Source organism: Tauraco erythrolophus, chromosome 1, assembly GCF_009769465.1.
Source record: "Tauraco erythrolophus isolate bTauEry1 chromosome 1, bTauEry1.pri, whole genome shotgun sequence".
In the NCBI taxonomy this organism is placed as follows: Eukaryota; Metazoa; Chordata; class Aves; order Musophagiformes; family Musophagidae; genus Tauraco; species Tauraco erythrolophus.
This window is the reverse complement of record NC_141465.1, coordinates 69,434,031-69,460,479: the sequence shown is the minus strand read 5'-3', so window position 1 is coordinate 69,460,479 and position 26,449 is coordinate 69,434,031. Positions and strand designations below refer to the sequence as shown.

At 37.1% G+C, this 26,449-nt stretch overlaps 1 protein-coding gene across 6 annotated transcripts in view; it reads left to right on the top strand.

Annotated features, from left to right (window-relative positions):
- Window positions 1-24,689, top strand: part of ARHGEF7 (Rho guanine nucleotide exchange factor 7) — a 126,378-nt gene extending 101,689 nt beyond the window's left edge. For 3 of the 6 annotated variants that reach the window (XM_086619902.1, XM_086619907.1, XM_086619895.1), the window contains 6 exons: window positions 984-1,062; window positions 2,396-2,535; window positions 3,201-3,425; window positions 5,416-5,509; window positions 7,719-7,808; window positions 11,099-11,378. In XM_086619902.1, the coding sequence (XP_086476028.1) occupies window positions 984-1,062; window positions 2,396-2,535; window positions 3,201-3,425; window positions 5,416-5,509; window positions 7,719-7,808; window positions 11,099-11,313 (843 nt within the window). In that variant the 3' untranslated portion in view covers window positions 11,314-11,378. Of the gene's footprint in view, window positions 1-983; window positions 1,063-2,395; window positions 2,536-3,200; window positions 3,426-5,415; window positions 5,510-7,718; window positions 7,809-11,098; window positions 11,379-20,298; window positions 20,399-21,005; window positions 21,061-23,650 lie in introns of those variants that run through there. The other 3 variants (XM_086619882.1, XM_086619915.1, XM_086619887.1) reach the window with 2 other exon arrangements.
- Window positions 24,690-26,449: the final 1,760 nt, after the last annotated feature.

The following is a 26,449-nucleotide window of genomic DNA, read 5'->3' as shown; positions in this document are numbered from 1 at the left end:
ATCTTGGGGTTGAGCAAGCTCTGTGCGTACAGAATACTAAGGGATTTTTATTTTCCAAGCTTCTAAGAAACCTTTGTCCATTCTGAGGTCATTACGAAAGAAAAAATGAGGAGGGGGAAGTTGGAGTTTCCCCCTGCCCTCCTTTAGAGCCAAAATTCCACTGTACATAGTGCTTGTGCTTTTGCCAGCATGTGCTGAATAGTGTTTCTGTGCAGGAGAATACAGGATCTGTCTTAAGAACTTTAATAAAAGTTGCATTTTTGGTAAAGCCTTTCAACCTGACAATATTCAGTCTTATTTATTCTTCTGTGTTTCTAAAGGGTCAAAAAGTTATCTTTCACTGACTCTTTTTTTCCAGCTTAACTGGGTTTAAAATGAGAGGTTCTATTCTGCAAAACGAATATGTTCTTCTGAAACTTTACAATTTTAAAGGTGTTTTTACTGCTTTTGTCTTCTTACTTGAATATTAGTGTGAGTGAATTTAGTAGTGGAGTTATTAGAGACATAAATCTTTAGTAAATAATTGATGCATTTGTTTAGTAAGATCTTCAGTTCTAAAACTACTTGTACCACAAACCTTATTTTGAGAGCTAATCAAACAGTTTTCAAACAAATGTGCTTAAAGATGAGTCACCATTGCCTCTAATCATGTAGTATGGCTGACCCTGAAGGTCTCTGTTTCACGAACCTAAGGCTGTGATAAGTGGCCATTATTACATTTGTATAGATTTCACAGCCTACATAGGTGTAAAATATACTCATTGAAGTCACAGATGTCATTTGCAGAAGTTGGGCATACTAAAAACTTCTTTTGAGATCTTTGTGTGGACTTTTAAATGTTTTGAAACCCATCAGTGTGTGTGTTTGCCAATTTACTGTGTATGTCTCTGTTCAGAGTTTGATGCTTATATATTCTTTACTTGGTAATGTTTTTGTGTGTTTTGGATTTAACTTCAGTGTTACTGCTCTTTTTTTTTTTTTAGGGAAAGCTGCCAATGACAGGAATGACTATCACAAAGCTAGAAGACAGTGAAAACCATAAAAATGCATTTGAAATATCAGGTATTGACCGTAAAGGTTGTTATTTGCTACTAACTCCAGGATATGCCATTTCAAACATCAAATGTTCTGTCTGAACAGAGGGAAAAACAGCACAGGCTGCCTGGAGAGGTCTCCATCCTTGGAGATACTCAACAGCAGTCTAGCCATGCTCCGGGGCAACCAGCTTTAGTTGCCTGTGCTTGAGGAAGGAGGTGGATGACCTACAGAGATCCCTTCCAGGCTCAACCATTCTGTGATTATACAAATTTTGTAAGGCAGCTACCTAGAGCTTCACTTGGAAGCTGCTTTTTACTGCTTGTCTTAAGCAGTTAACAAAATGTCTTTGCATGAGATTCATCCCCAAATTTCTGTATTTTAATGAATGGAGGCAGTAGCCTTGGAGAAGGTCCTTTATGATGAAGCAATTCAAAGTATTCTACTCACTGGAAGAAGAGGAATTCCAGAGACTCTGGAAAAACTCTAAGCAAGATCTTTCTTTTAGAAATGGTCCATCTCTTTCCTGAGATGTCTTTAGCATCTCTAATGCTAGTGGTGGGTGCTGTTGTCTGTCCTTTGGGTAATTTCTGACTGTGAAGTCATTTGTTTCAGCATTGAGCTTATCCTTGGGTGATTTAAAGTACATGGAACACAGTGGAGCTTCAGATCTTCATTTTCTGGATCAATTCTGCCTCCAAGCAGGTTGCATTTAAATAAAGTGATTTTGACCCTCCTAGATGTCAGGCAGCCTCACATATTGATGAGGCAGAGGGGAAAAAGCTGTTGATGGTGCATGTTCTTCTGAGATAATAGCTATGAAGCTGACCTCAGATGAGGAATGTGATGGGTTAAAATGCAAAAATTAATCTTTGGTTAAGAATACTTTTCCAAGTGACTTTTACTTGAGTTTTAATATTAGATTCAGACCAACTTTATGCCTTTTTCTGAGAGAAGATCAGTGAGCTATATTATAACTTTTCTTATATTGTAAGTTACAGACTCAAGAATGACATTTTAGGCTATATGCTGGCTTTGTTGGGGAAGATGAAGAAGCATAAGGCTGCTAGATGAGCCTGTCTCCTACATCTATTTCTTGTCATTAATGGTTGTGTTTAAATATTAGAAGTGAGGAAAACAGTAGAACTCCTATGCTTGGCACAAGAACAAATACAGGGAGGAAATGTCTGTTACAACCTGGAAAAGTAAGATGCTGTTTTACTGAAAATACAGGTTAAAATTTTTTTGCTTAGTACTTAGGGAATACAATGCTTTACGAAATGAGTGTCCTTATAATCGTGTCAGATTGAGTAGGTTGTTTTTCTGTGGTTTTCTACGTCTTCTGTTCTCTGTCACCTAGGAAATATGATTGAAAGGATACTAGTGTCTTGTAACAACCAACAAGATTTGCATGAATGGGTGGATCACCTGCAGAAGCAAACCAAAGTCACAACTGTTGGGAATCCCACCATTAAACCTCACTCTGTGCCATCTCACACGGTAAGAAAGAGCTTCTGGATTGAAGTGAATGAGCAGTGTATGCAGAATTAGGTTATCTGGCAAATATACCACCATGCAAAGCGTTTTTTTTTTTTAAGCCATTAGTAAAAAGAACTGAGTGTTATGACTGTAGTTTAGTGGGTCAAAAGATCATTCTGGTTTTAATGTTATGTACAAAGAATAAAATGCTTACATCTTGGTGTAACACTTCTACGGGATAAAAGAAAATTCATTGTCATTACTTTTTGTGTTTTGACCAAGTAATACATCACCATCTTCTAAGTATACTTAGAATAGTAGGTTTTAATTGGTGATGTACCTGACAGTCTGTGGAGAAACAGGCTTCTTAAGTTCCTTCTTTTGGGTTCTGCATTTGAATTGTTGGATACGAATGGATCTAAATTTAGCTCCATCCTTAGTGGTTAGAGAAGTGGGAACAGGGCTGCTTATAGCTCTTCTTTCTTTAGTGCGAGCTCTGTCTACGGTAGGCAATACAAAATTCTTGAAGCTCTGTTTTTCCAAATAATAATTTAGTGTCAAAATTTTGAAAGGCCAGCTGTAATAAACAGAAGCACTAGATAGTGAATCAGATTATTTCACCTATCCTTGATGATAAAATGTCTTTATTACCATAATAATTCCTATCACCTTAATGTCTTTAACAGCTTCCTTCCCATCCAGTAACACCTTCCAGCAAGCATTCAGACAGCAAGCCGATACCACTGACTCCTGCGTACCACACTCTCCCTCATCCGTCGCATCATGGGACTCCACATACCACGATAAACTGGGGACCTCTGGAACCTCCGAAAACCCCCAAGCCTTGGAGCCTGAGTTGCCTTCGACCGGCACCGCCATTACGACCTTCAGCAGCTCTTTGTTATAAAGAGGTGAGATGCAGCAGCCAATTGCCATCACTGTGTAGCAGGCTTACAATGGGAAGTTTTAACTTTCTATTTATACACCACCATTTTACAGTTTTGTGCGCTTTTTTGTGTGAAGATGATTTAATAGCCAATGCTGAATCAATGCTAATGGACTAGTGACTGCTGTTTATTTCCAACAGGGATTTAGTCTTGCAGCTGAGAAAATACTACAGCTTGTTAGGAGAGGCTTCCCCTGCCTCCCGCAAGTGCTTCCACTTATTTATTAACTGGATAAAGAGTGGAAGTAAGATTTATTTTTTTTTTTTAAACTAGCAATTCCTGTGTTACATTGATTGTCCAGGCTTATTGCAAAGTCACTAAGCACCCTGCAAAGTGTCTAGGATAAGGGATCCTATGGTGCTTCAAAATACTGTGTCAAATCATTCTAAGTGTCTGTGGTGGTATAATTGACTCTTGTTCCTCAGTATTTACCACTGTTACTAGGTAACAGTAGTGTATTTTAAAAAGAAAAAAAGAGAATGGTAACTGTCAAAATACATGTAATGGTTTTGTGCTCAAAAGAATCTGTTGGATAATGTTACTATTTGTAGGGGAAAAAAAAAACTTAGACTCTTAAGATTGTGTCGTATTTTTTTAATTAGCGTATGATATGAAACAGTAATCTGTTCCAAGAGAATTAAAACGTGGTGGCTTTAACCACAAAAAGATGGTGATAAGTTAGTTTGGTCCTGCGAAACATTTTGCTTGGGTTTGTAAATAGTAAGAAAAGGTTAGATTTATGTTGCAAGTCTTTGTGTATGTAAGGAGGAGAATTTTGGATGCTCTGGCTTGGTGATGTCTCCTATTCCAGTATCTTTTTCATGTGTTCTCATGATACTGACTTAGCGTGAAGCAGCAGGGCTCGGAAGGAATCATACAGTTATGCCTAATAACATTTGATTCTGCCAGCATGAGATGTTGACAGAAAAATTTTTATTTTGCAGACATGTAACTTGCAGTTTCCTAGAAACTGCAGCCTAAACACAGTGCCCTAGGGTGGCCTGGCTGTGTTGTGGGGTTTTTTGTGGTGAATGTGTGTGTGACTTTTTCTTGTCTTTTGTAAATCCCCTAAACAACAGGGAGAAAGTGATAATAGGTGATCTGCAATTGGAAGGTTAGTGTTTAGGCTTAGTTGCTACAAGAGGTTCTTTTGTTTGGCTGTACTGCGTGCTTATTTTGTAACTTCATTTAAATTCCTTTCATGTTTTCATGTGTAGGGCAGTAAATTCTCTAATGTGGTTAAGTTTCAATCATCCTTACAGTGTTTGGCATACAATGATGTTCAAAACCGATCTTCATCTTCTTTGGTCTGTCCTGCTCATCACCTTTTTACTTTCTTGTTCTGTATTTTTATAGAGGATGTCTTGTGTCCTTAAGGTAAGGGGTAGACCAGTATGTTCCTTTTGTTCCTGTAACCTAGCGTTGTTCCTGTAAATTAGCATGACCACGTTTTTAGCAGAAATGCTGTATTTGTTGCTATATTTTTTGCTGTAGAGCTTTGTAAGAACAGACCTAAACATTTAGAAATTCTGGCTTCAAAGAGTAGGCTACTTGCTGAGCTTTCTTGTTAGGTCCTTTTTTACATGCTTCTGAGTAGATGAGTGAAATGGGTTGTCTCTTGAAAAGTTAAGGAAAGAAACCTGTGTTAATGTATGCCTGCCTCTTCCCTTCACTCTAGCTCCCAAACAGCCTGCATGCTTTTGCAGCAGCTTTTCTGTACATTTCTGTTAATAGAACAGATAAAATATCTGACTTTATGTATAGTTGGAGGAAGGGTAGAGAGGAAATCAACCAGCAGTTCAGGCAAACGGGATGTGCCAAAAATTATTACTAAACTGAATTTTGGTGCTGTTAAAAGATTTTTAGTTAGTAACTCCTGTATGCATCTTAGAAGTTAAACTTTTGAAATATTGTAGAGAAGCTCTACTTTTTATTTTCATTTTTCCCTGCACAGGATCTCAGTAAGAGCCCTAAAACCATGAAAAAGCTGCTTCCCAAACGCAAACCAGAACGGAAGCCCTCAGATGAAGAGTTTGCACTGAGAAAAAGTAAGAGAAACGTGAACAAATGTCTGCATAATACAAAAACTGGAACTAACATCAGTTTAAATTCTGTGAAAGTTAAACGTACAGTGTAAGCAAGTGTAACACAGTCACAGGGCTGTGTCTGTCCTTTGCTCATGGGCTTCCTAAGGTAGAGACTGTGCCTTGAGCGCTCAATGCATGAAGTGTGTTATTGTGAACATTCTCTCTCACTGGTTTATGTAGGGTTGGAGAGAAAAAGCTTTTCCTCAGGGTGCTGTTGCTCTGTCTAAAGTGGAGGTGCTTCTGAGTGTGCTGTGAATTTAATACGGCAAAGGTTAAGGTAGTAAATCGAATGATCCTGTGTTCATGGATGTGCAAGTGGACGTTTTAGTTCAGCGTGTTTTATCCTTACAGGAAGGTATCTGTTTAGGAGGAATGAAAGCACTGCCATATGGTATCATTTGAAGTGGTGGACAGTGGAGATTGAGCAGTTGTAGTGAGAGCAGTAAAGCTATCAACTTGCAGAAATTAAGAAATTATCAAAGAACGCTTCGTGAGAGGAAATAAGAGTTCTTTTTTGGGAGAGGCTCTATAGCTTGCAAATACATTGTTTTACTCTTGATGAAATTAACACCTTTCAGTATTTTAGATATAGGAGATAGCTTCCAACAAAAGGGATTTTTGGTGGCTTTAAGTCCAAGAGTGTTACTTACAGAAATACTTACTGATTCTTGGTATTCCTCTTTATTTTTCCCACTTGTGTCAGTGATTAGAAGCTTCTGTTATGTTAGTGCTTCTTCAGCTTTTCCCAGCTTGTGGAGCTATAAAAGTTTTCTGCTGAGGAATGTCTAATGAACTTAAAGCTTATTGATAAATTGGTGTGGGTTTTATTACTTATGTTCTCTGGAATCCCAGGGATTTGTGGGTTATGTTTTGAGAACTGCTATGTCAAATTAGCGTTATAACAGACAAAACAAAGTAAGGTATTTCAACTGAGTGTCCTCACAGTAATCATTTCAGAGGTGAAATATTTGTCCTGCTACTGTAATAATATGGTGCTGCATTCTGACCACAATCAAATCCAATTATTTTTCCTGCCTCGAAAGAGAAATAACCTGTACTTTGGAGTACTTGTGTCTCTTAAACTGTGGGGAAACTATATCGGGTCAAGATAATTTCTTCAACAGTTAGCTTGTCAGCCGATCCTGACAAACGTTTAGACATTTGGCTTTGTTCTGGTGATAATAAATCACAAAAACTAACAGGATGCATTGGCTGACAGAGAATACTGCCGGATTTGGATATTGAAGGCAGTTCAGATTGATGCAGCAGAAAATCTTTAAGACTACGTTTTTTCCCCTCAAGCTTTGGGTAGAGGAAAACAGGAAAAATGCTTTTAAAGCAACAAATTATCTTGCCCTACACATAGACTTCTGGTTCCATCTAGACTAATGGTAGAGGTACCTCTAGATTTCATTTTGACTGGAATTTCACTCTGTTGCAAGTGAAAAATTTGACAATATTTTTATTGAATTCCCCAAGGAAAAGATTTCTGTGAAGTTCTACCTTTAGGAAAATGTTAAGCTTGAATAGTTAGGTTTATTTTTTATTTCCCAGTAGTACTGTTTCTACTTTAAAGTCTCAGAAGTTTAATTACTCCAGTTTTCACAGATATACTTACGTGATAGTGACATCTTTCCTACTGCACACTGGACTGAAATTGTACTGATGCATTTATATGATGTTAATTTTGAGTTTAATTTTCAATAATGTGCAGTTGAAAGGGGTAAATCTGATATAAATACAGAACCCAAAAGTTCTTAAGATTTCTGTGAATTAATATTCTGCTCCTTGATTTCTTTGATTAAATAATGAAATAATATTTGTATAATAACTAAGGTGTACAGTTTTTTCCATTTAATGGCTGTTTAGAAGCAGAGGGAACACACTTCAAAACGTGCTGTGCAACTTCAGATACTCAGAAAATTTCTTGAATGTGTAGGTAATTAACTTGTTGTTTTTTCCAAGCATTTCAAAATAGTATTTTGTCTTTTTAAACTGTTACTTGTGCTTATTGAAGTGTGATTTTTTTTTTTTTAAATAGGATAATTAAGAGAACTAGAGGGTCAATTAGGCTGAACTTTGATCTCAACTGAAACAGTGATTTACAAAGGCTTTTCTGTATTAAGAAACATAACCATCTTTAAAATTCTATTTTTCCCATTGATTCTAGGTACAGCTGCTTTAGAAGAAGATGCTCAAATTCTTAAAGTCATTGAAGCATATTGCACAAGTGCCAAAACACGTCAAACACTAAATTCAAGTAAGTTAGAAAGTACTGAAATGGCTAAAAAACCCCACAAATCAGATAGTTTGCTAAAAAGAGGTGTATGTTCTCAGGCCTTTGCAAAGTAGCAAGCTGGACCTGGAAGAAATAATAACCTGGAAGAAATAATACCAGTGCTAAGTATTGGATGCCAAAGACCATGTTTAGAGACTGTAATTATTTCAGTATTAAAAAAAACCAAACAAACCCCAACCTACACACCAACAAACAAACAAAAAAATCAAAAAAACAAAAGAGACTACTTGTCATGGTTTAAAATTGTACAAAACCTTCACCGGTGAATGAGAGGTGTCTGAACTGAATATGACAGTTGATCAGTATGCTTTTTGATAAATTTCAAGAAGCTGGTAAGTAGTGAGGAGGAATGAAGAAGTAGTCATAAGTTGGGAGGAGCATATTTTTGTCTTGTTCTGTTCAACAAGGACTTCCACTATGGAAAAGTAAGCTAGACATATAAAAATTTATTTTCATTTATTGCTGCTAGTTGTTTTCAGTATTAATTACAAATTTTAATCCCATCTTGTAATTCCGGAAGAAATTGTTCTTGGATCTGTGTGTTGCTTAAAGCCATTTTTAGTTTCTCAGATCAATACCTAGCTTATTGAAAACCTGTAACGTGCCTCTGGGGTCCTACTTCATTTAATCCAAATCAAGGTTGCCATGTGGAGTTCCTCTGTATTGTAAGTAAAACGTTGTGCAGAGCAGGGGAGTCCACCAGCATGTGTTCCATTTACACAAGGAAGGAGAAAATGCTGTTGCGTTTGTTCCAATTTGCGCAGTTTTTGCACTGTTGAATACCAATTTAATTTGAGAATCCTTGGAACACAGTATAATGATCCCGAAGTACTTGGCTGGTTTTGCTGTCATCAGGATTTAGAAGAGTGGACATTATAACTGGCTCCTTGTCCACTAAAGCTGTTTAAATTTGCGGTATTAATTGCTGTTGCTGCTGCCCACAGTGCTCTGTGCCTGTTTTGCTTCCAAGCAAAAGCACTTTATGCTGACAGTTGAGAAGTCTCAAAATGCAGTTGCAAACTTAGTTCATGGATTTTCCTAATGTGTACTCACTTACTATTATAGTCTTCAAAAAATCCAGCTACTTTGTATTCATACGTACTTCTGAATGGGAATATGGCCCTTGTATTAGACTGTAGGAACTTCTGAAGTAACAGCAAAACCCTTAATTTTAATTCTTCTGTCTCGATGAACTGTAGGTCTCCAAGGTGATTAAATTAGCTACTATTACATTTTTTTATTAATACTAATTACTTTATAGCCCTACAGTCATTATAGTAGTGTGTTTAATTGGATAAAAGGAGATGAATATGTTCAAAATTCTGAAGATATACTGTTGTTCCAAACAAAATTAAATTAGATGGTTGCTGTTTAAATGTCTCGACTATGATATTTTGATTATTTCTAAGGATAATGTGACAAGAAATGGTTGGGGAAACATTTGCACTTGCACAGTAGTGTGTGTGTGTGCAGATATAAAATGAATGAGATGATTTTTTTTTTCGCTTTTTTTGCCTATTTTTTTTCTTTCTATGTATATTTAAGAAATATACATAGTGCCGTGGGTATCATTGCATACATCTGAAGTCAGCAGCTTTTATTTGTTCTTAATTGCAGCAAGAAACAATTTTTTTATTGATTAAGCACACGGCTGCTTTGTTTGGAAAGAATAGTGTTGTCATCTAAGACTTTAGGTTTCAGAAGATCCATTCGTAGACTGGAATTGGAAATGGGGAAAAAAAAACACTCATGCTGGAATTGCTTCTGTTGGAGCAGTAGTCAGTGTAGAAGAATAGACTGAAAGAGTTGCCTCTCATTTGTGAAGTACGCCCTTTTTTACATTCTCCTTTCTTACCACCGTGTTAGTATCCTGCTTGTCCCTCATTTGGCAGTTCTCTGACCTGCACCTTAATCAAAAGCCCAAGGGGTGCTGCTTTTGGCAATGTTAATTCAGCAGAGCTGTGGCACCAGTGTAAGCGGGTAGGGAGCGGCGTTAGAGGTAGCAGAGCAACTTCTTTCAGTTATTTGAGTGGGGAGGATGTGGGGTTTAATTTAGGGAGACGTGCAAATAAAAGAACAAAGTTCACTTTCTCCTGCTTCTTATATACTGAGTGTATTTTGCATTTCTGCTCCAAATGAAAGCTTAAAACCTCTTGCAATATCATGTGTATGGTGGCTTATAGCATGACCACTTACATGATTTCAGTCCTCAGATTTTTTTCCAGGCCTTAAAAAAAAAGGGGGGGGGGGGGCAGGGGAAGAGAGGAAAAAGTATCCTTAAGCTATGTTTGACCAACTACCCTAGATACCTGGAAGTACTTAATTGGGAAGATAGATTCAGATAGAGATGTTTAGGAAGAGGTGTGTGAGGGGTTGGAATGGCACAGACTGTTGCTGTTAACCTCTCAGCAGTGTTTTTTCTGTGAGTTAATTCACTACCTGGTTAAACAAATAAGAAGGGGTACAGGCAGAGAAAAGCTGTACTTTGACAGTCCGCTTGAGTGGGTGCAGGATGTTGCTGCTGATTTAGAAAGTCAGCAGCGCTGCTCTGCATGAGAACCTTTGCTTTTTCCCCTGCATTTTCCTCTTTACAGTGGTGACACAAGCACTTCTGTGGCTGTGTTGTGAGCTGGTGGGGAAATTACCTGCTTGAAAAAAATCTTGCGTAGGACTAGTTTTCATCTGAAACTGTTCCCTGACCTGGTTCACCAAGCAGCTGTACAAATGACTGTGTCATTGCAAGGGAGGGAAAGGATGGAGGTACAGATGTGTGGTGGGGAAGGGACTGTTGCTTTTCACATCAGCACTGGATCATGCTGGCTTACTGTGTGTAATGCTCTGTCCCCAGTCAAATCCCCCCAGAGCAGAACTGACTCCATACTTCAAAAGAACCTGATTCCCTCTTCCAAAAAATCTACTTTCAAACAAGATTTTGGCTATTCAAAATTCTCAACTGAGGCTGCTTAGAAGCTTAAAAACCACTTCAAAAATTGTATTGTAACAGTTCAAACGTTATTTGTGAGCGTTATTTGTGAGTGTAATTTATACCTAAACCCCAAACAAATTTAAAACAAAAATATAAAAAAAAAAACTTTGGTGCCTTTTTAACAATATTTTCTCTTTTCCTTCTCTTCCCATCACCTTTTTGCTTTTATTTCATGTGTTTGGTTGTGGCTATTCCTTACGTTCTCCTCCTCATCCCACCTCTGCCTATCCACATCCACCATTTCATTTCACCTATACATCCTTAGCATGGCAAGGCACTGACCTGATGCATAATCACGTCTTGGCTGATGATGACCAATCAAGTCTAGACTCCTTGGGTCGTCGCAGTAGTCTTTCTCGTTTGGAGCCTTCAGACCTCTCAGAAGACTCTGACTATGACAGTATATGGACAGCCCATAGTTACAGAATGGGGTCTACATCTCGTAAGAGCTGTTGCTCATATATCTCTCACCAGAACTAATGCACTTCTGAGCTTTTTCTTAACAAATGCTTGTTGTATCACAGCCTGCTTTTCTTAGATGTTTTCTTGCTGTTCCTTGTCTCTTTAATGTGATATTTTAACAACTTCTGAGGGAGCTTCTGAAACTTCAGTTATACCTGGTGGAAGGCTCTATTGCCAATTCAATACACGTACAAATAAGTCATTCTAAAAAGTGTATATCCTGTTAAGGATGCCATTTCTTGAGGTTTTTTTTTTAACTGACAGATGTTAATTTGTAGCTCTGAATGTTTTGTTTTGTTTTGTTTTTTTTCTTTTGACTTGGTCAGTGTAGCAACAGGTCCTTTCTTCTCTTCTTTTTTCTTTTGAATACAGCACGTTTTTGTATTTTGTACTGAAACCATACTGGTTTGTGAGCCGAGTGCCAGCAATATGGAAATACCTTAGTGGTAGCAGTTGGATTTTCTACATATTACTAACAAAATACAAAGCTGGTAGAGTAAGAAAAAGTGCAGCTTAAAAATAAGCAGTACAAGAGCTGTCAAATCATTCAGATGTTCACGTATCTGGCCCATTTGTTTGGAAGAGCATTTGCTAATCCATAAAAAATTTCTGTTTTTATACTGCTGTCTTTTCCTCATTGCTTAGATGTTTATATGAAGGACCACACTGCTCTCCCCCCACCCCAGTCTGGCAGTTGTCATGAAAACCCGGCAGTCCATGCTCATTACATGCAGTGTTCTGATAATCTCATGTTACCTGTGGTCGTACTGTCACTTTACTGTATGCAGTAGCGTGGCAGAAAGCAGGGTCTAGATGTTTACTTGCCTGTTAAAATACACAGCTGACAACTCTCAATTGACCATTCTTCTTGAAAAGACGAGATGAAAATGGTTCCCCTGATGAAGGCTCAAGTGTTCAGCATCTGAAGCTCTAGGTACAACTGTGATCACATTGGCTTGTTTGAAGTTCTGAATAATCGAATGCTTGGCTTTTGGGTCGTACTGTTTGGAGCATGTCTGTGACAGATTTTATTGTGTCTTGTAACTTCTCTCACGAGCAGGTTTGTTTTCAGCAGCAGCTCTTCACTTACAGTTGTGTTGGCTTTTCAGAGAACTGTGACATGCTGTGCACAGCTGAAGGTCTCGGACCTGCCCCTGGGGCGCTGCTGGGGTGAAGTGCGTGCGTTCCGTCTTGTGGATAACGTAATTGGCAGTGAAACAAAAATGACGTGTTTTCTGAATCTTCGTTAGCATTAGGGAAAAGCATGTGATGAAAGGACAGAAATGGTTCTCATTTTCGCCAGGGTCCACAGATGCAATTCCCTTACCCCTTTTCAAGTAAGCATGTTATCCAGTGTTCAGGTATTACTCTGTGAACAAGTTCAGAGTAATCACGATGCAATTAACTGCCGCCTGGGAACTTGATCACACTGTTTGAAATATAATCAATACCTTTCTGCAGGTTACATGATCAGAAAGTTAGTAATTGCTAGACGTGCAGGATTCCAGAAGGTGGTCAGTGTGGAGAAGCTATTTCAAAGCAGTTCACATCTACAGATTTGCATTCAGTCTTGTTTGATCACCTACTTCATCCTCTCTCACTGTTGTTGGCATTCAAAAATGTGACTAACAAAAGCAACAGTGCTTACCAAGGAGGATTTTCAGGGGTACACTTTACTACTAGTCATATATTAACGTAATGACCAGGAACTTGTGTATGTTGAACTTTTTTCAAAGTGGAGGAGTGTTGCTTAGAGAAATAAGTACATGTGCTCCATACCATTCCACAGCGCATTTGTAACCTGCTTCAGTTCTCTCTTCCTTGCAGTCAGTTGTGTTTTTTTTTAACGTATATGGAAAGTATGGATTATTTGGGGTTTTTTTTCCTGTTTCTTAAGCTGTGGTGTTCTAGTTGAATAATGTTTTCTGCATTGGATAAATGATAATTCCTTATGTCTGTTTCATGTTATATAGTGTAAATATGAGTTTGAAATACAGTTGTTGCACTTGAACTTTCCTTATCACACAGAATGTTTTGTTATCCAGATCCGAAGATTTTATTGACTTTCTATGCACCAAAGCTTTGACAGTTTACCACCATTAATTATTGTAGCATTTAAGTCATTAACTATTACCATAATTAGGATCTCTCATATTAATGTCACCACACATTTAAAATCATTTTGTCTTCAATGTTACAGGCCATAAGCTACTGTGAACTGATCAGGAATATTAATGCAACATGCTTTAAAAAAAAAAAAAAGCAAATGTGGAAATGGTGGTATTCAGTCCAAAGGTTCAGTGTTTCTATTTTTGTGGAACTTTAGTCATGGTAATAATAGTACCTTATGTTTATGCAATTCTGTAAATTATATGTGTACAGTTACAAATACACTGGAAGGATGGAGAATCTAAATTAAAAGGTAGGTTCAAGCCATTGTCAGCCCCTCTTCACATGGCTTATGCAGTGTTTCCATAAATTAGTATTTGCCATAAATTGAAACCAACCAATATTAATTGAGTGTTTTGCATAATCTTGCCAAAACACAGTAATGTGTATATAGTGACGTAAAAAATAGAAAAAAAATATATATTGTGTACTTCATTTGTGAATGGGAGAAGCCATCTTTAGTAGGTGACTGCCTTTTGAAAATACGAAATGGATGTATATCTGAATGTCGCATTGTACTGTACAGTATGCATATTGTTTGTGGTTGCATATATCGATTAAGTGTTTTGTTTTATATGAAAAGGACATCTGTTATGTACAGTTGAAATAAATTTTGCATTTGCTAGACTGTGACTTTAATATTTAATTATTACACAGGGGGAAAGGACAGCATAACTTGTAAGTTAAACACTTAGTTCCCTCTTCTCCCCATGCCTCCTTTCTCTCCCTCCCTTCTTCCCAGAGGAATCAAATGCTCAAGTGAAAGAGCTTTTTTGACCTAAATGTGTAATCTTTGTTTAATATAATTGACAACTACAGGAAACTTAATGTAATGTGAAATATGTATCCTTCTGTATCCTCTTTTTTTTTTAAATAACTATTCAGAGATGTTGCCATCTATAGAATATTATTCTGTTGCAACCCTCTCCCCTTAATTGATTTTATTTTATTCTTTTTAATTTTTTGAATAGGTGTATTCTCGCTAAAAGCACGGGCTGAAATATTGGAACAATTTAAAACTTATTTTTGCAGGTCTTTTTACCAGAAAGAAATTTTATGAATGCTACATTGGTTTCTATAATCTTACGTATTTTCAAGATTTAATATTACAACATTTTTCTCTTTAAAATAAGTCATCTTTAGTGCTTCTACTTAAAAGATGCTCATATTTGAGTGAATTCAAATAAAACTATAACCTAATATACATACTAAAATGTTTACATCAGAATAAACAAAGTAATTGCCTACTTCTATTGAAAGGTCATAATGTTTTTTTGCTATGATTGTAGCAACTCTAGTTTTAGCTCTACAGCCCTCTGGTTGGAAGTTTTTATATTGGTTAGTGACATACAGGAAGCTTAGTGGGATAGCTCTTTCCACATGTTGTCTTAGAAATATTCCACTTCTTCAGATGATGTATCTGTCTTTCAGACTCTTAGTTCTGTTCTTCTTACGTGACTAACACTTACATATGGAGTTGTATGTGTTTCAGTCCACTTCAGTTATTTTCATTTAACTTGTCAAAACATTCTTCTGTGAACTGCATAGATCTGTCATCTGAGTCGTGGGTTTTTTCCCTATTTGTGTATCACTATTAGTTTTTTAAAAAAAAAAAAAAAAAAAATCACTTCATGCCGAAATCTTTTTTGGTACTTCCAAGAATTTTTTAAAAAAAGGTATATTTTATACAGTAAACTTAAGCTTGGCCTGATGCTTGGATTCTGATTTGTTGTTACCTGTAGAAGATATTAAAGGGCTCCCCTTTGACTTTGGCAGATCTATAGCATGAAGGATTTTTTTTTTCCCAATGCTTTAATCTCAGTGCACATCGAGTCTGGGAGCACCTTTTTTCAGATTCTTCATCTTAAGACTTTATCAAAGATTCATTGAGAAAGAGAATGTTAATTTGGCAGGTCTGCTTATACACTTTAACATCTTAAATATAACTAATGCAATGAAATATTGAATGTTTTAAATGACAAGTAATTCTTATTTTTGTCCAACATTTGCAATTCCAGGAATTTTACCTGTCTGTACATTCTGGTGGCTAATGGTAGATGAAAACAGTTGTGTATGCACATATTTGTCTTTCAGGGCCAAGTCAAGACTTCTGTCTTTGAAACTCAAGCAAATAATTTCAAAGAGCTGCTTAGCTTATGAAGGATGCTTAGTAAAGTGGATGAAAACCAGAATTTTTTATTTACAAGTACTGTTTCTAATTCTTTACCTTTATTGTGCCTTATTCCCCTTCTTACATCTCCTAATCACAATAAAGGTATGAGAAAGTGAAGAGAACAGCAATACTTAACTGAATCATTGCTATTGGCCTCAAATTATACAATGCATTTTTGAAAGTTAACCACCATCACCATGGGTCTAACTTCCATAGCTTAAATTAGGACGTCATAGTCGCTGGAAGAAGGCAAATGCCGAGTATCGGTGTGAAGGTGCCTGGGTTGAGCCTTCTCCAAACAGCCAGCTGGAGGAAGGAACCCCGTTCGTGATTGACTGGGGAGAGCTGGCTTTTAACTGAAGCCCTGAGGTTAGCTACTTAAAGTAAATGACGTGAATAACTACCTCCATTTTACCGTTGGCTTAAGTGGTTCCTGGACAGACAAGGTCTCTGAACATAGGCAGAAACTTAATATCTGGTTAAAGTGAAAATTCATCCCCCTTCTCTTCCTTCCATTCTGCCTGATGACTTAAGATCTGTGCAGAACTTCTGGACTCTTCCACGTGTGTCTGCTAAAAGAGGCAGAATGAAGGACCAGACTGACTACCAGTACAGCTCCTTCTGAAGCCTGGCTTCTATCAGGAACCAGCATGGTACCATATCAACCATTTTTAAGATGTCGTGCTCCCTTTTGAGGAGGGTGAATAAAGGCTGGGGATGTGCAGTTATGTTTGCAAACACACATCACTGAGAGCCTCGGTGGTGTTCAGTCTGCACTCTAATTTCTCCCCATTTTGGTGTTAAGGCTGTACTCCAGGGCTAGGAGTGATGTTCTGCGGATTTGAGACGAGTATAAAGTGTACTTCTGTCATGAAGTCTTTCAGCCACATAAATATCCAAACAGGTTTCAGCTTTCCTTTTTTTCCAGAAATGCTCAGAACCACTTGCTGGTGTGGCTGATTGATTAGACTGGAAAGGGGACCAGACACTGAAAACTAAAAGCAGGTGGCTGTTACCCACAGTTCTGTTCTTGTATCTCAAGTGTTGCACCACGTACATAGTGGGTATTGCTAAGGTCTTCAGCCCTGGTCTGGATGCTTTACTCTGGAGGCTAAATTTGCTAAACCTATAATTTAAGGTATTCTGTTGGCAAAAAGCATTGTAATTCTTTGTTCTCCACTCTGGGACTGGTAGATACTAATACTGAATAGATACCTTTATTTTCTTGATGGCATTTAATTGATGCAAACTTAGTCGAATCTTCATCATAGTGGTCAGTTGTTTTGGCTTTGCTTTAGTTACGCAACCGACTTCTAAACAGTGAGATACTTCATTCTTTCAAGACCCTGGATTTAGGAGTTCCCCATTGAAAAGTTATAGCAACTTTCTCAGCCTTAATATTTTTTCCCTAATCTTGAAGTAATTATCTGGGTTTGCCAAACATTCTTCTCCCATCCACCTTACTTTCCCAATACCCTCCAAAAAAAGGAAAAGAAAACATGAAACTCTATTTTGTAAAGCTTTGGGTAGGGTTTTTTTCCCAATCTTTTTTTAACTAGTACTTCTGGTGGTATTGTCTCAAGGTGATTTAGGGCCAAAGCTGTTGGAGATCAATTTAAACATTGTCTTTTTGTCTGTTTGACCTGGAATGAGAATGAGTAGTGTCTCTTAATAAAATTCAGCATGAAACTTGCACATTTAGGATTGAGGAATGGCAGATTTGGCCAACTGAAGTAGCTTTTTATTCTTCTGCACTTCATGAAGATATGTGGAATGTGTCTCAGAGGTGCTTAGGATTACCTAACTTGCAGCGACTTCGTGGACCATCCTTTTAGTACAATTCTGCATGAAATACCCACCGTGCTCTAACACAACCCTCTCTTCGCGTCCTAAAGCTATACCTTGAAAACTTTTCTGGAGAGAAATGGTTACATAGAGAACCTGGTGGAGGCACAAGGTGCAATTTAGAGAATAATGCTGAGTGCCAGTAATGAGGTGACTCTGCTTGAAGTTCCTTCTACATGTGTAATTGCCAGAAAATGCTGCTTAAAAAAAAAAAAAAAGGCTTCTGGCATAAACGATGCAGAAAGCAGGACAGTGAAGTAGCTTCATTTTTCCTGTAGAACTTGACACATCAATTCTGATGTTACTGTGCACGTAGTCATTTGATGACAGGGTCCTTTGTTTCAGGATAGATGTGCTGTGTGGTTGTACCCTCTGTACTTAGCAAGTGCTTGTGGGGTTTAGGAAAAAAATGTAATCCACAACAAACAAAAAAAAACCCTGTCAAAACTCGCAAAAAGCAAACCAAGATAAAGGAAGAAAGGAGGTTTTGCATAAGTATAAACCATAAGAGCAGCGAGGGTTCTGAGATAAAAATGTGGCATGACCCAAGTGTATCGGAGCAATGAAGGCAAGGGTGAAACTTGTGATGTCCTGAATTCCACAGTAGTTAGTGTTTTGTGGCACAGGAAGGTCAGTGTTCACAGCAACAGCTTTACATTGTGTAAGTGTGTACGTGTACTGTGTGGTCTCCTTGTCTGTATAATGTTGGTGAACATGTTGGTTTTTAATGAAGCTGCATTCTGTGTCTCGGTAATACTGTTTGCTGTGCTCTACATACATCAAGATATGCTGGTGTAGTCACCTGTTTTACATGCACCTATGTATATATAACTTTACAGCTGGGACTTTTTTTTTTAAAGCTGTCTACTCCATGCTATTTCGGCTTTACAAGGACCCCTGTTACTCTGACCAGGCAAAAGACAATGGAATGCAGCTCTATACGGAGATAAACATAATGCACTGCTCCATTTAGTTGAAGGGAGTCATGGGTGACAAACACTTGACTGTTCTCTGCCTTTGGTCAATGTCTTCCTTGGCATCTGCTGGGCTGAGGTGCTCCACGTTAGTAGACACACCTAAAATGTTGTGATGTGGTAGCAGCTGGTGCCAACTAATTCCTGAAAAAAACATTTAGCTCAGTGTTCTTTGTTACCTTCCGGGCTAATAAAGCAGAACAGTAACCAATTAACTGAGATAAACATAAGGCAACTTTCTACAATTACAGATTGACAGTGCAAACAGGGAAATGTCTTTGAGCTCCATACAGAGTTTGGATGTGCTCGTTTTATAGGTTGTTCCTTCCCTGGAAAATATGTGGGAGTGGATGGGTATTAACCCTTAAAAGATTTCTTCACTTTGTAAAATGAAGAACTTAGAGCTTTCAAGGACAAGATTCTGTTCTCAAATCTGCAGTCGTCTTCATTCCATGAAATTTTGACCCTCACGTACTGATACATTAGATCTTTACTATCAGCTTAAGGAAACTGTTTTCTTCATTAAAGGAAGTTTGTCATTGTTAGCTAAAATAGTTTAAAAAACTTAACATGTACTGCTAAACTACAGTCCCTACAAGCTTATTGTTGAGAACTCAAGACTGCAGTTGTTAGGGAAGTTAGTGTTTTTCGATTAGCTTGATTTCTTTCATATTTTGTGTGTTTAGATTATGTATTGTATCATGAACCATAAAAGAAAAGCACTGTTATCACAAAGCAGCTGTTCAGCAAGAGCTAACTAATTTCTCCTGATGGGCATGCACACTGTAGTACCTAGTTATCAGTCCAAACTGTACGAGAATTGAGACATTCCTGATTCATGAAAGTTCATTACAATGAATTGGTAGGCAAGTGTACCTTGTTTGTTTAAACTGATATCTTGGTTAAAATATGCAAGAACTTTAGTGCCTTACCTGCTGTGCTTGAGTTCTGAACAAATACTTTGACAGCAATTTATTTACAGACCTTCCTTAAAAAAAAAAAGCTTGTAATTATTACAGCCTAATAAAATAACATTTTTAGAATACGTACTTGATGTATGTATCAGTGGATGCACATACATGTCTGAGCTGTAGACTTTTCAGAGCTACCTTTTTAGAATTGATATGTATTATCTTGATGTTACAAATTGTAATCATTGTGGAAAATGTTTTGAAGATCTTGGAATGTTTTAAGTTCTTATTGTCAAACCATTAAGTGCTTTTAAAAGTATTTATTAAATACAAAGTATGTATTTCATTTGATAGCCTTTTAGTCCTATACTAAATTACTATCTGTAAGTGCATGTATATGTGTGTGCGCACACATATACACAAAGCTGTTGTTTATATGTTCCAGGCGAAAGACATTTTGACTTTTTTTCTTCCATCACTGTATCATCTGATACCACTATTCCGCTCCTTACTGATAGTGATTGATTTAGATTTCTTGGATTTGTTTCAGTGCGAGATCAGAATCTGTCCTTGAGGCTTAAATCACTGTTGCTTAAACATATCTATCTTTTTCTGAGTCAGCTGTGATGGTTTTGTGTAGCTTTTACTGATAGCTGAACAGTGCACTGTTCATTGAACAGTGTAGCATCCCCAATGATGACACAGAAGTTATGTCAGCAACAGGATAGCGATGTCAGACAATTTTTGTTGTGAGGCTGTGGTTTGAAATGTAAAAAATGTGTCAGTAACTTGTGTGTGTGGAGGGAAGAGGGAAATGGAAAGTGATATACCCTGGCCGGCAGGTGTATCATGTAATGAATGAAATAATAATCTTTAAAATGCCTTAGCAGTGTTTGTGAGTTGCTTATTTTGTAATTTGTTTTCACAACAGGTTCCCGTAAGGAATCAGCTCCTCAAGTCCTGCTTCCAGAAGAAGAAAAAATTATTGTAGAAGAAACTAAAAGTAATGGTCAGACTGTTATAGAAGAGAAGTAAGAGAACATTTAATGAATGATGGATTAAACCAGTAAACTTTGCACTCTTCTTCCCCCTTCCGTCTCCCATTATAGTAGTGTGTGTATGGTATGTTTGTAGTAGGGAACAGAGCTGTTTAGAGTTTGCTGCCAGTCCTTTAACTGCAGTTGGCCTTCACTTAAATGCTTGTGGTCTGGTTTCTTTGTATGTGCTATGCAACTTATTCCTTCTGTGTCAAGAAGTTAAGTGTTTCACTGGTAAATAATTTTTCTGAGTGCTGTAGGATTTCAATATTAAATTGATGTCATCTTTCTAGTTAGTGTGTGGCGTCATTCTGTTTTTTTTTGTAAGGTGTATGTTGGAAATGATAGCTGTAATATAGAAACCAGTATAGGTCCATGTGTGCTTGAGAGGTGTATCCTGTCACAGAAGCTGGTAACAGATCCTTGCCTTAATGAATATATATCAGGATAAGAGACTTAACACAAGTTTGACATTAGCTGTTAGCTGTGGGTTTTGGATTTGGGTTTTTTTAATGCATTTCATTTAACAGTTTTGTCTAATAGTAGATTGAAACATGTATTTCTGAAAACCATTGTAACAGATGATCTTTTTTCATTTTAGAAGCCTTGTTGACACAGTATATGCATTAAAGGATGAAGTACAGGAGTTAAGACAGGTTGGTAACTTGCCACATTTATAGCAACATGGAGAATGGAAAGAGAGAAGACATTATAAGAATAAATACAGCTTTTAAGTTGATTCACGTTGACAGGAATGAACTTGAATTCTAGACTAGATTCACTTTTAAAAGTAGAACATACCAATTTGACAAAAAGTACCACCTTTTGTGGTTGTCATGGGTCCTTGGAGCACCAGCATTTGAGAATAGCGTTAAGCATCTCCTCTCAGAGGTGACTTAGTAAGCTGTTTCATTTTTGTATGTTACAACTTGTGAAATGTTGAAAGTGTTAAGCAAATTCAGTTCTGCCGTATCACCAGCAAAATAAGCTGATAGAGATTGTGAAATAGTATTTGCTCTAGAATGTATAATTTTAGTAGTGTAAATGTCTGGATCTATTTAGGCCTTTATTAACACTTTCACTAACCTGAACACCTCTTATGAATCAGCTCTTAAAACCTTTCATTTCTAGAGACAAGAGTCCTTTTCCCAGTCTTATCACGTGGCCTTTTTTTAATGAGGGCTTCAGGTTAGCTTAGGGTGCTGCATTGTCACATGGGGGAATTGTGCAAGACCTCACCTGAGTTGCTGGTATGGAGGTTGCAGCTGATAGTTTAAAAAAAAAAAAAAAAAATCTTTTCCTTGTCAGGATACAGCCTGCTTAAATCATATTAATGCTGCTGCATGGTAGTCATTGCTTAACATGTAGGCGAACAAACATTGAATTATCTTCACTCTGCAATGTGAGAGTTTGCTAATTGACCTTAACAGTTCTGACTCAGGAAGTCATTTCCCGTGTTAATGTAAAATGGATTTGTATTCAAATTACTTTAGATTTTGGGCTATAAATGTGAATCCGAAGTCTTTGCCCATCTGCAAGCATGCCCAGTATTTCTAAGGATGTTGTGCATGTTCCTTGAAATGCAGTTGATATCTTAAATACTTAAATTCTGCTGTCTTCAACATACAAAGCATACATATCCCAGGTTTGATGCAAATTTGATAGTCTTTTTAAAAATACAATTCACATAATACAAGCAGCAATAATAACCCACTGATGTTTCTGTGGCCTGGCTGCTTTTGTACCAAGGATAAACGTGCTGCCTCATGGAGGCCCCACAGATTTCTGTGACCCTAAACAAAAAGTCACCTTCTCCTGAACTTCAAGCAACAGCTCTCTTTTCTGCTGCCTTTCCAAATAGATGATCTTTTCAGAATGTTCCATCTTCCAAAGCGAAGACCTATTAAAGCCTGAGTTCATTTTCTTGTATGTCAGGAATCTCAGCTTGGAAGCACGTATTGGTCTGCTGCTGTGATGTTGCCAACTGGAGAAGTGCCAGAAATAATCTCTAAGCTGGAAAGGTCCCAAGTGACCAAGGGCCTTATGGATAACAGCTGTCTGGGGGTGCACAGTGCAATGGTTGGTGTAGATCCCAGACTGCCAGTTGGAGAGGGTTACCATGCAAAGTGGGATCCCTCTTGTGGCAGCTTCCGTAAGTTATTTGGCACTATTGATCCACAGGCACTACACTTGAATAGTACAGTCCTGAATTGGCAGTAAATAAATAAATGAAAAGAAGCTAAGCCTGTACCTGAAATTTCTGAGTTTCTCAACAGACTTGAGGAGGGAATGGAGTTAAGGAGGTGGCAGCTGTTGATCCCATACTGTTTCTAGAAATGTCTGTAAATGACAGCTGATGAGAGTCCAGTGGGACTCCTGAATTGCAGACCTGTGTTTGCTAAACATCTGTGGACTTGTTGTCTCGGGACCTTAATATTAATGTTGTCTTATCTTCTGGTTGCTTCCGCACTGTTGCCAGCATCACCTTGGCCTGTGCAGGATTAAACAGTGTAAGCATTGCTGTGGTTTGGTCAGTGACATCTTTATGGTCCTGTGGTTCATGGTATTTCAGTATTAGCTGGTGGCACTAAACATTGAGAACTGACTCACTCGTTAATGTACTTGCGGAGCGATGGTGTTCCCTGAAATTCAGCCCCCTCATAGTCATCTGTCTGGTTTAAAATTTAGTCACAAAACACTTTCCAGAGAACATAATGGTTTTCATGATATTCCTTTCAACTATTTACTTTCCTAATGAAGCAAGTTAATTAGCATTAGGTTTTAAGAAGCTTTTCTGAGATTATGAAACTAATTATAATCACAGGAGGCTCTTAGAGGGGATACTTATTCTACTTATTGCTCCATTTCCCTTCTCCATTAACAACAAATATCTTCTACTCTGTATTGATCAGATTTGAGCAGAAGAATTCAAGATTCTTGGCCATCTGTTACTAGCACTTGCATTATAAAGGACCCCCTAAGTATAAATAAGAAACAGCTTCGTTTCCATTTGGTGGTTTTTGTTGCATTGTGTGAAGTGAATGTGTGTAACTTGTGAGATTTTAATAGAAGGCATTCCTTTGAACAGCTAATAGCAGTCTTACCAAGAAGAGCCTTCTGAATTTGTAATTGACAGTGTACATGTGGTCAGAAAAGATCTGTTTAAAAAAAAAAAGAAAAAAAAAAAGAAAGAAAACCCTCCCAAAAAGGCTAACACTAATATTTCTGTCTCTATTGATTAAACAGGATAACAAAAAGATGAAAAAATCATTAGAAGAAGAACAAAGAGCTCGCAAGGACTTGGAGAAGCTTGTTAGAAAAGTTCTAAAGAACATGAATGATCCATCTTGGGATGAAACCAACTTATAACTAACTTTTTTTTTTCCTTTTTCTTTCTATTGAAAGACCAGTTGTAAAACTGAGCTGGGAAGCCTTCTGACATTAGTCAGTGTTGCATCAAGAGCACTACAAAACAGGATTTAACTGGATCTAGCGATTTCTTGCTCTGAACATACAGAAACAGTCAAGCCATTTACTGAAGTAATCTGTACTTTTTAAGTGTGGAGACCATGGATCCTGAACTGTACTAAACTTAATTTGTTTGCATCTAAATTACCTCATTTTGCAGGAAGTGCAGCACCTGACTAAAAGTCCATGTTTTTCAGTGGCTTTTTAATTAAATATATATTTTTCTTGTAAATATCTGTAATTTTGAATGCATATGTGATTGATGTATCAGGGCCGATATGTTATTTTTTTCTCTTGTTATTATAACAGTCACAAGTGTTAGAAATGACGGCAGTACTGTCTTTCCTAAGAAAGGTCAGAGTTCTTTGTGGATAATTATGGATTTGTTCCAAATTATCCACTCGTCACACATGCAAATTTCAAAACCTATTTTTCCTATTTACCACTGTATTTAAATCCTTCACTGTTATTTATGTCTGTGCATACATTTTTAAACAGTTTACAATTCTTTAAGAACAGTATTAAAATACAAAAAACTGTTTATTGACAGTAGAAATGATTTTTAACAAAACTAATGCTCATGATTGACATTCATGTACACTTGTTTGGCAGACTAATCTGTTGCGCTTTGACCACCAAAAGACTGATGTACTTGCCTGCTTTTTATGACTGTGATTTTTAGGTGTTTATGTACTACATTTTCTATTGTTGTGCTTAAACATACAACTGGCTGATAATTTAATAGATCATACAGTTTGTTAAAGCAAAGAAAAAATCAATCTAATCCAGAATTTTGTGAATAAATGGTTGCTATTTATATTTTATGGTCACAACAATTAAATTTTAGCTAACCTTTGCATAAGACACATGGGCTAGGCCAAACTTCATTCAGAGCTTTTCTTTTTTATACCACTATGTAAGACTCTGTTTGGAATTCCTAGACTGTGGAAGCAGAGTTGTTCCTTTCCCACCTTGTTTTCTCAGCGTGTTGCTGGTTTCTGTCCTACTAGGATTTAAATGTAAACGAATCTGGAAATAAGATTTTTTTTTTAATACTGTAATTCATGATTTGCACTGCTGACAGATTGGAACATAAGTAAATGAACATTTATTCCCGAGTCTGATAGGTGCGAGTACTGCAATCCTTTCTTGTATTTAAAATAGGAGTTGCTACATCACCGCGAATGGTGAGCTTCAGTTGGAGCACTTAAACTACGGCCATTAAAGCTTCTTGTAAGAGTTTCACTGATTTCTGCAAACTTTGGATGAAACTCTAGATGGTGCAATTTTCTGAGGGGTTTTTCTTCAGTTGACAGTCAGAAGTGCAGGTATAGCACAGACTCAAGTCACGCCTTTTGTCGTCCTCATTTTCTACTGTCCGTTAACTGCTGTTAAATTTAATGCTTGGACTTGAGCAAATGTTTGTATGAACTTGAATGAATTGGAGCCAGGCTTATTAGGGTGGTAAGAATTGTCATGCATATTTTGAAGCTAATGAAAAATCTGGTTTTAAAGCTATCTGCTTTTCTAAGCCAATAACAGCTTTTTTTTAAATAGGAAAGAATGTCAGTGATTACATACTTGAGAAACAAATCTGTGGGAATGGATACTGAAGAATCTGAATAGACAATTAGTGGTCCAATTTAAAAATCTGGATGTATTTGTAGGTATTTTAATTTGTGTTCCTACAATTTAAAAAGTCTTCCTTTAATTCTAAAGGAGGAGGCTGGATAAGAAAACTAAAAATTACTACAGTATCAGTTGCATATGTTCACGTAACTTTAAATTTATGATAATTCTCGATACCCAAATCTTTTCCTATTGTTTGCAGTTGCACAAAAATTTGGACTGACGCTTATAATTATCTTCATGTTTAGAAAATACTCTTGCTAAAAGCTAAGTAATACTAAACCCTGCAAATTCATAGGATCTTGGCTAAATTTAGGTTTGGGAATGCTGATAGACTTTTGCTAACGTTTTTTACTTTCTGACATTCAGGCTAGTTTCAGAGTGAATTTTAATTTCAATTGAGCATATGCGAAAGGACATTCCGGAGGAAGAAATATAAGAGGAAAACATGAATCTTAGCAGTATTTAGGAACTTTTAACTCAGGAACAACTTCCATCATAACAGTTTGTTTTACTTTATATTGTAAAGAGTGATGTTGCTATGTAAATTTGCTGACTTTTAGTACCTCTGATTATTGTCATTTCTGACAGTACCCCTATACTGACATCTAATGAACATGCCTTAAACACTTGGATGAAGCAGTTGATAAATATGACCAGGATTAATAACTGGTTTTATTCAAGGTGGATTGGGATGATGAATTAAAAAAAAAAAAAACAAACACAAAACAAAACAAAAAACAACAACAAAACAACAACAAAAGAAACAACCCCAAAAAAACAACCCACTTAATATTGTAGGTCACTTGTCTCCTAGTGCAGAGAGCAAGCTTCAGGCTTTTGGGAACCAAGGAATATCTGAACTTTCTTCTTTGACAATTTGTTATACTGTATATAGATTGTAAATTTCACCATGGACCTTCTGAATTGTTGGAAACTTTGTATAAG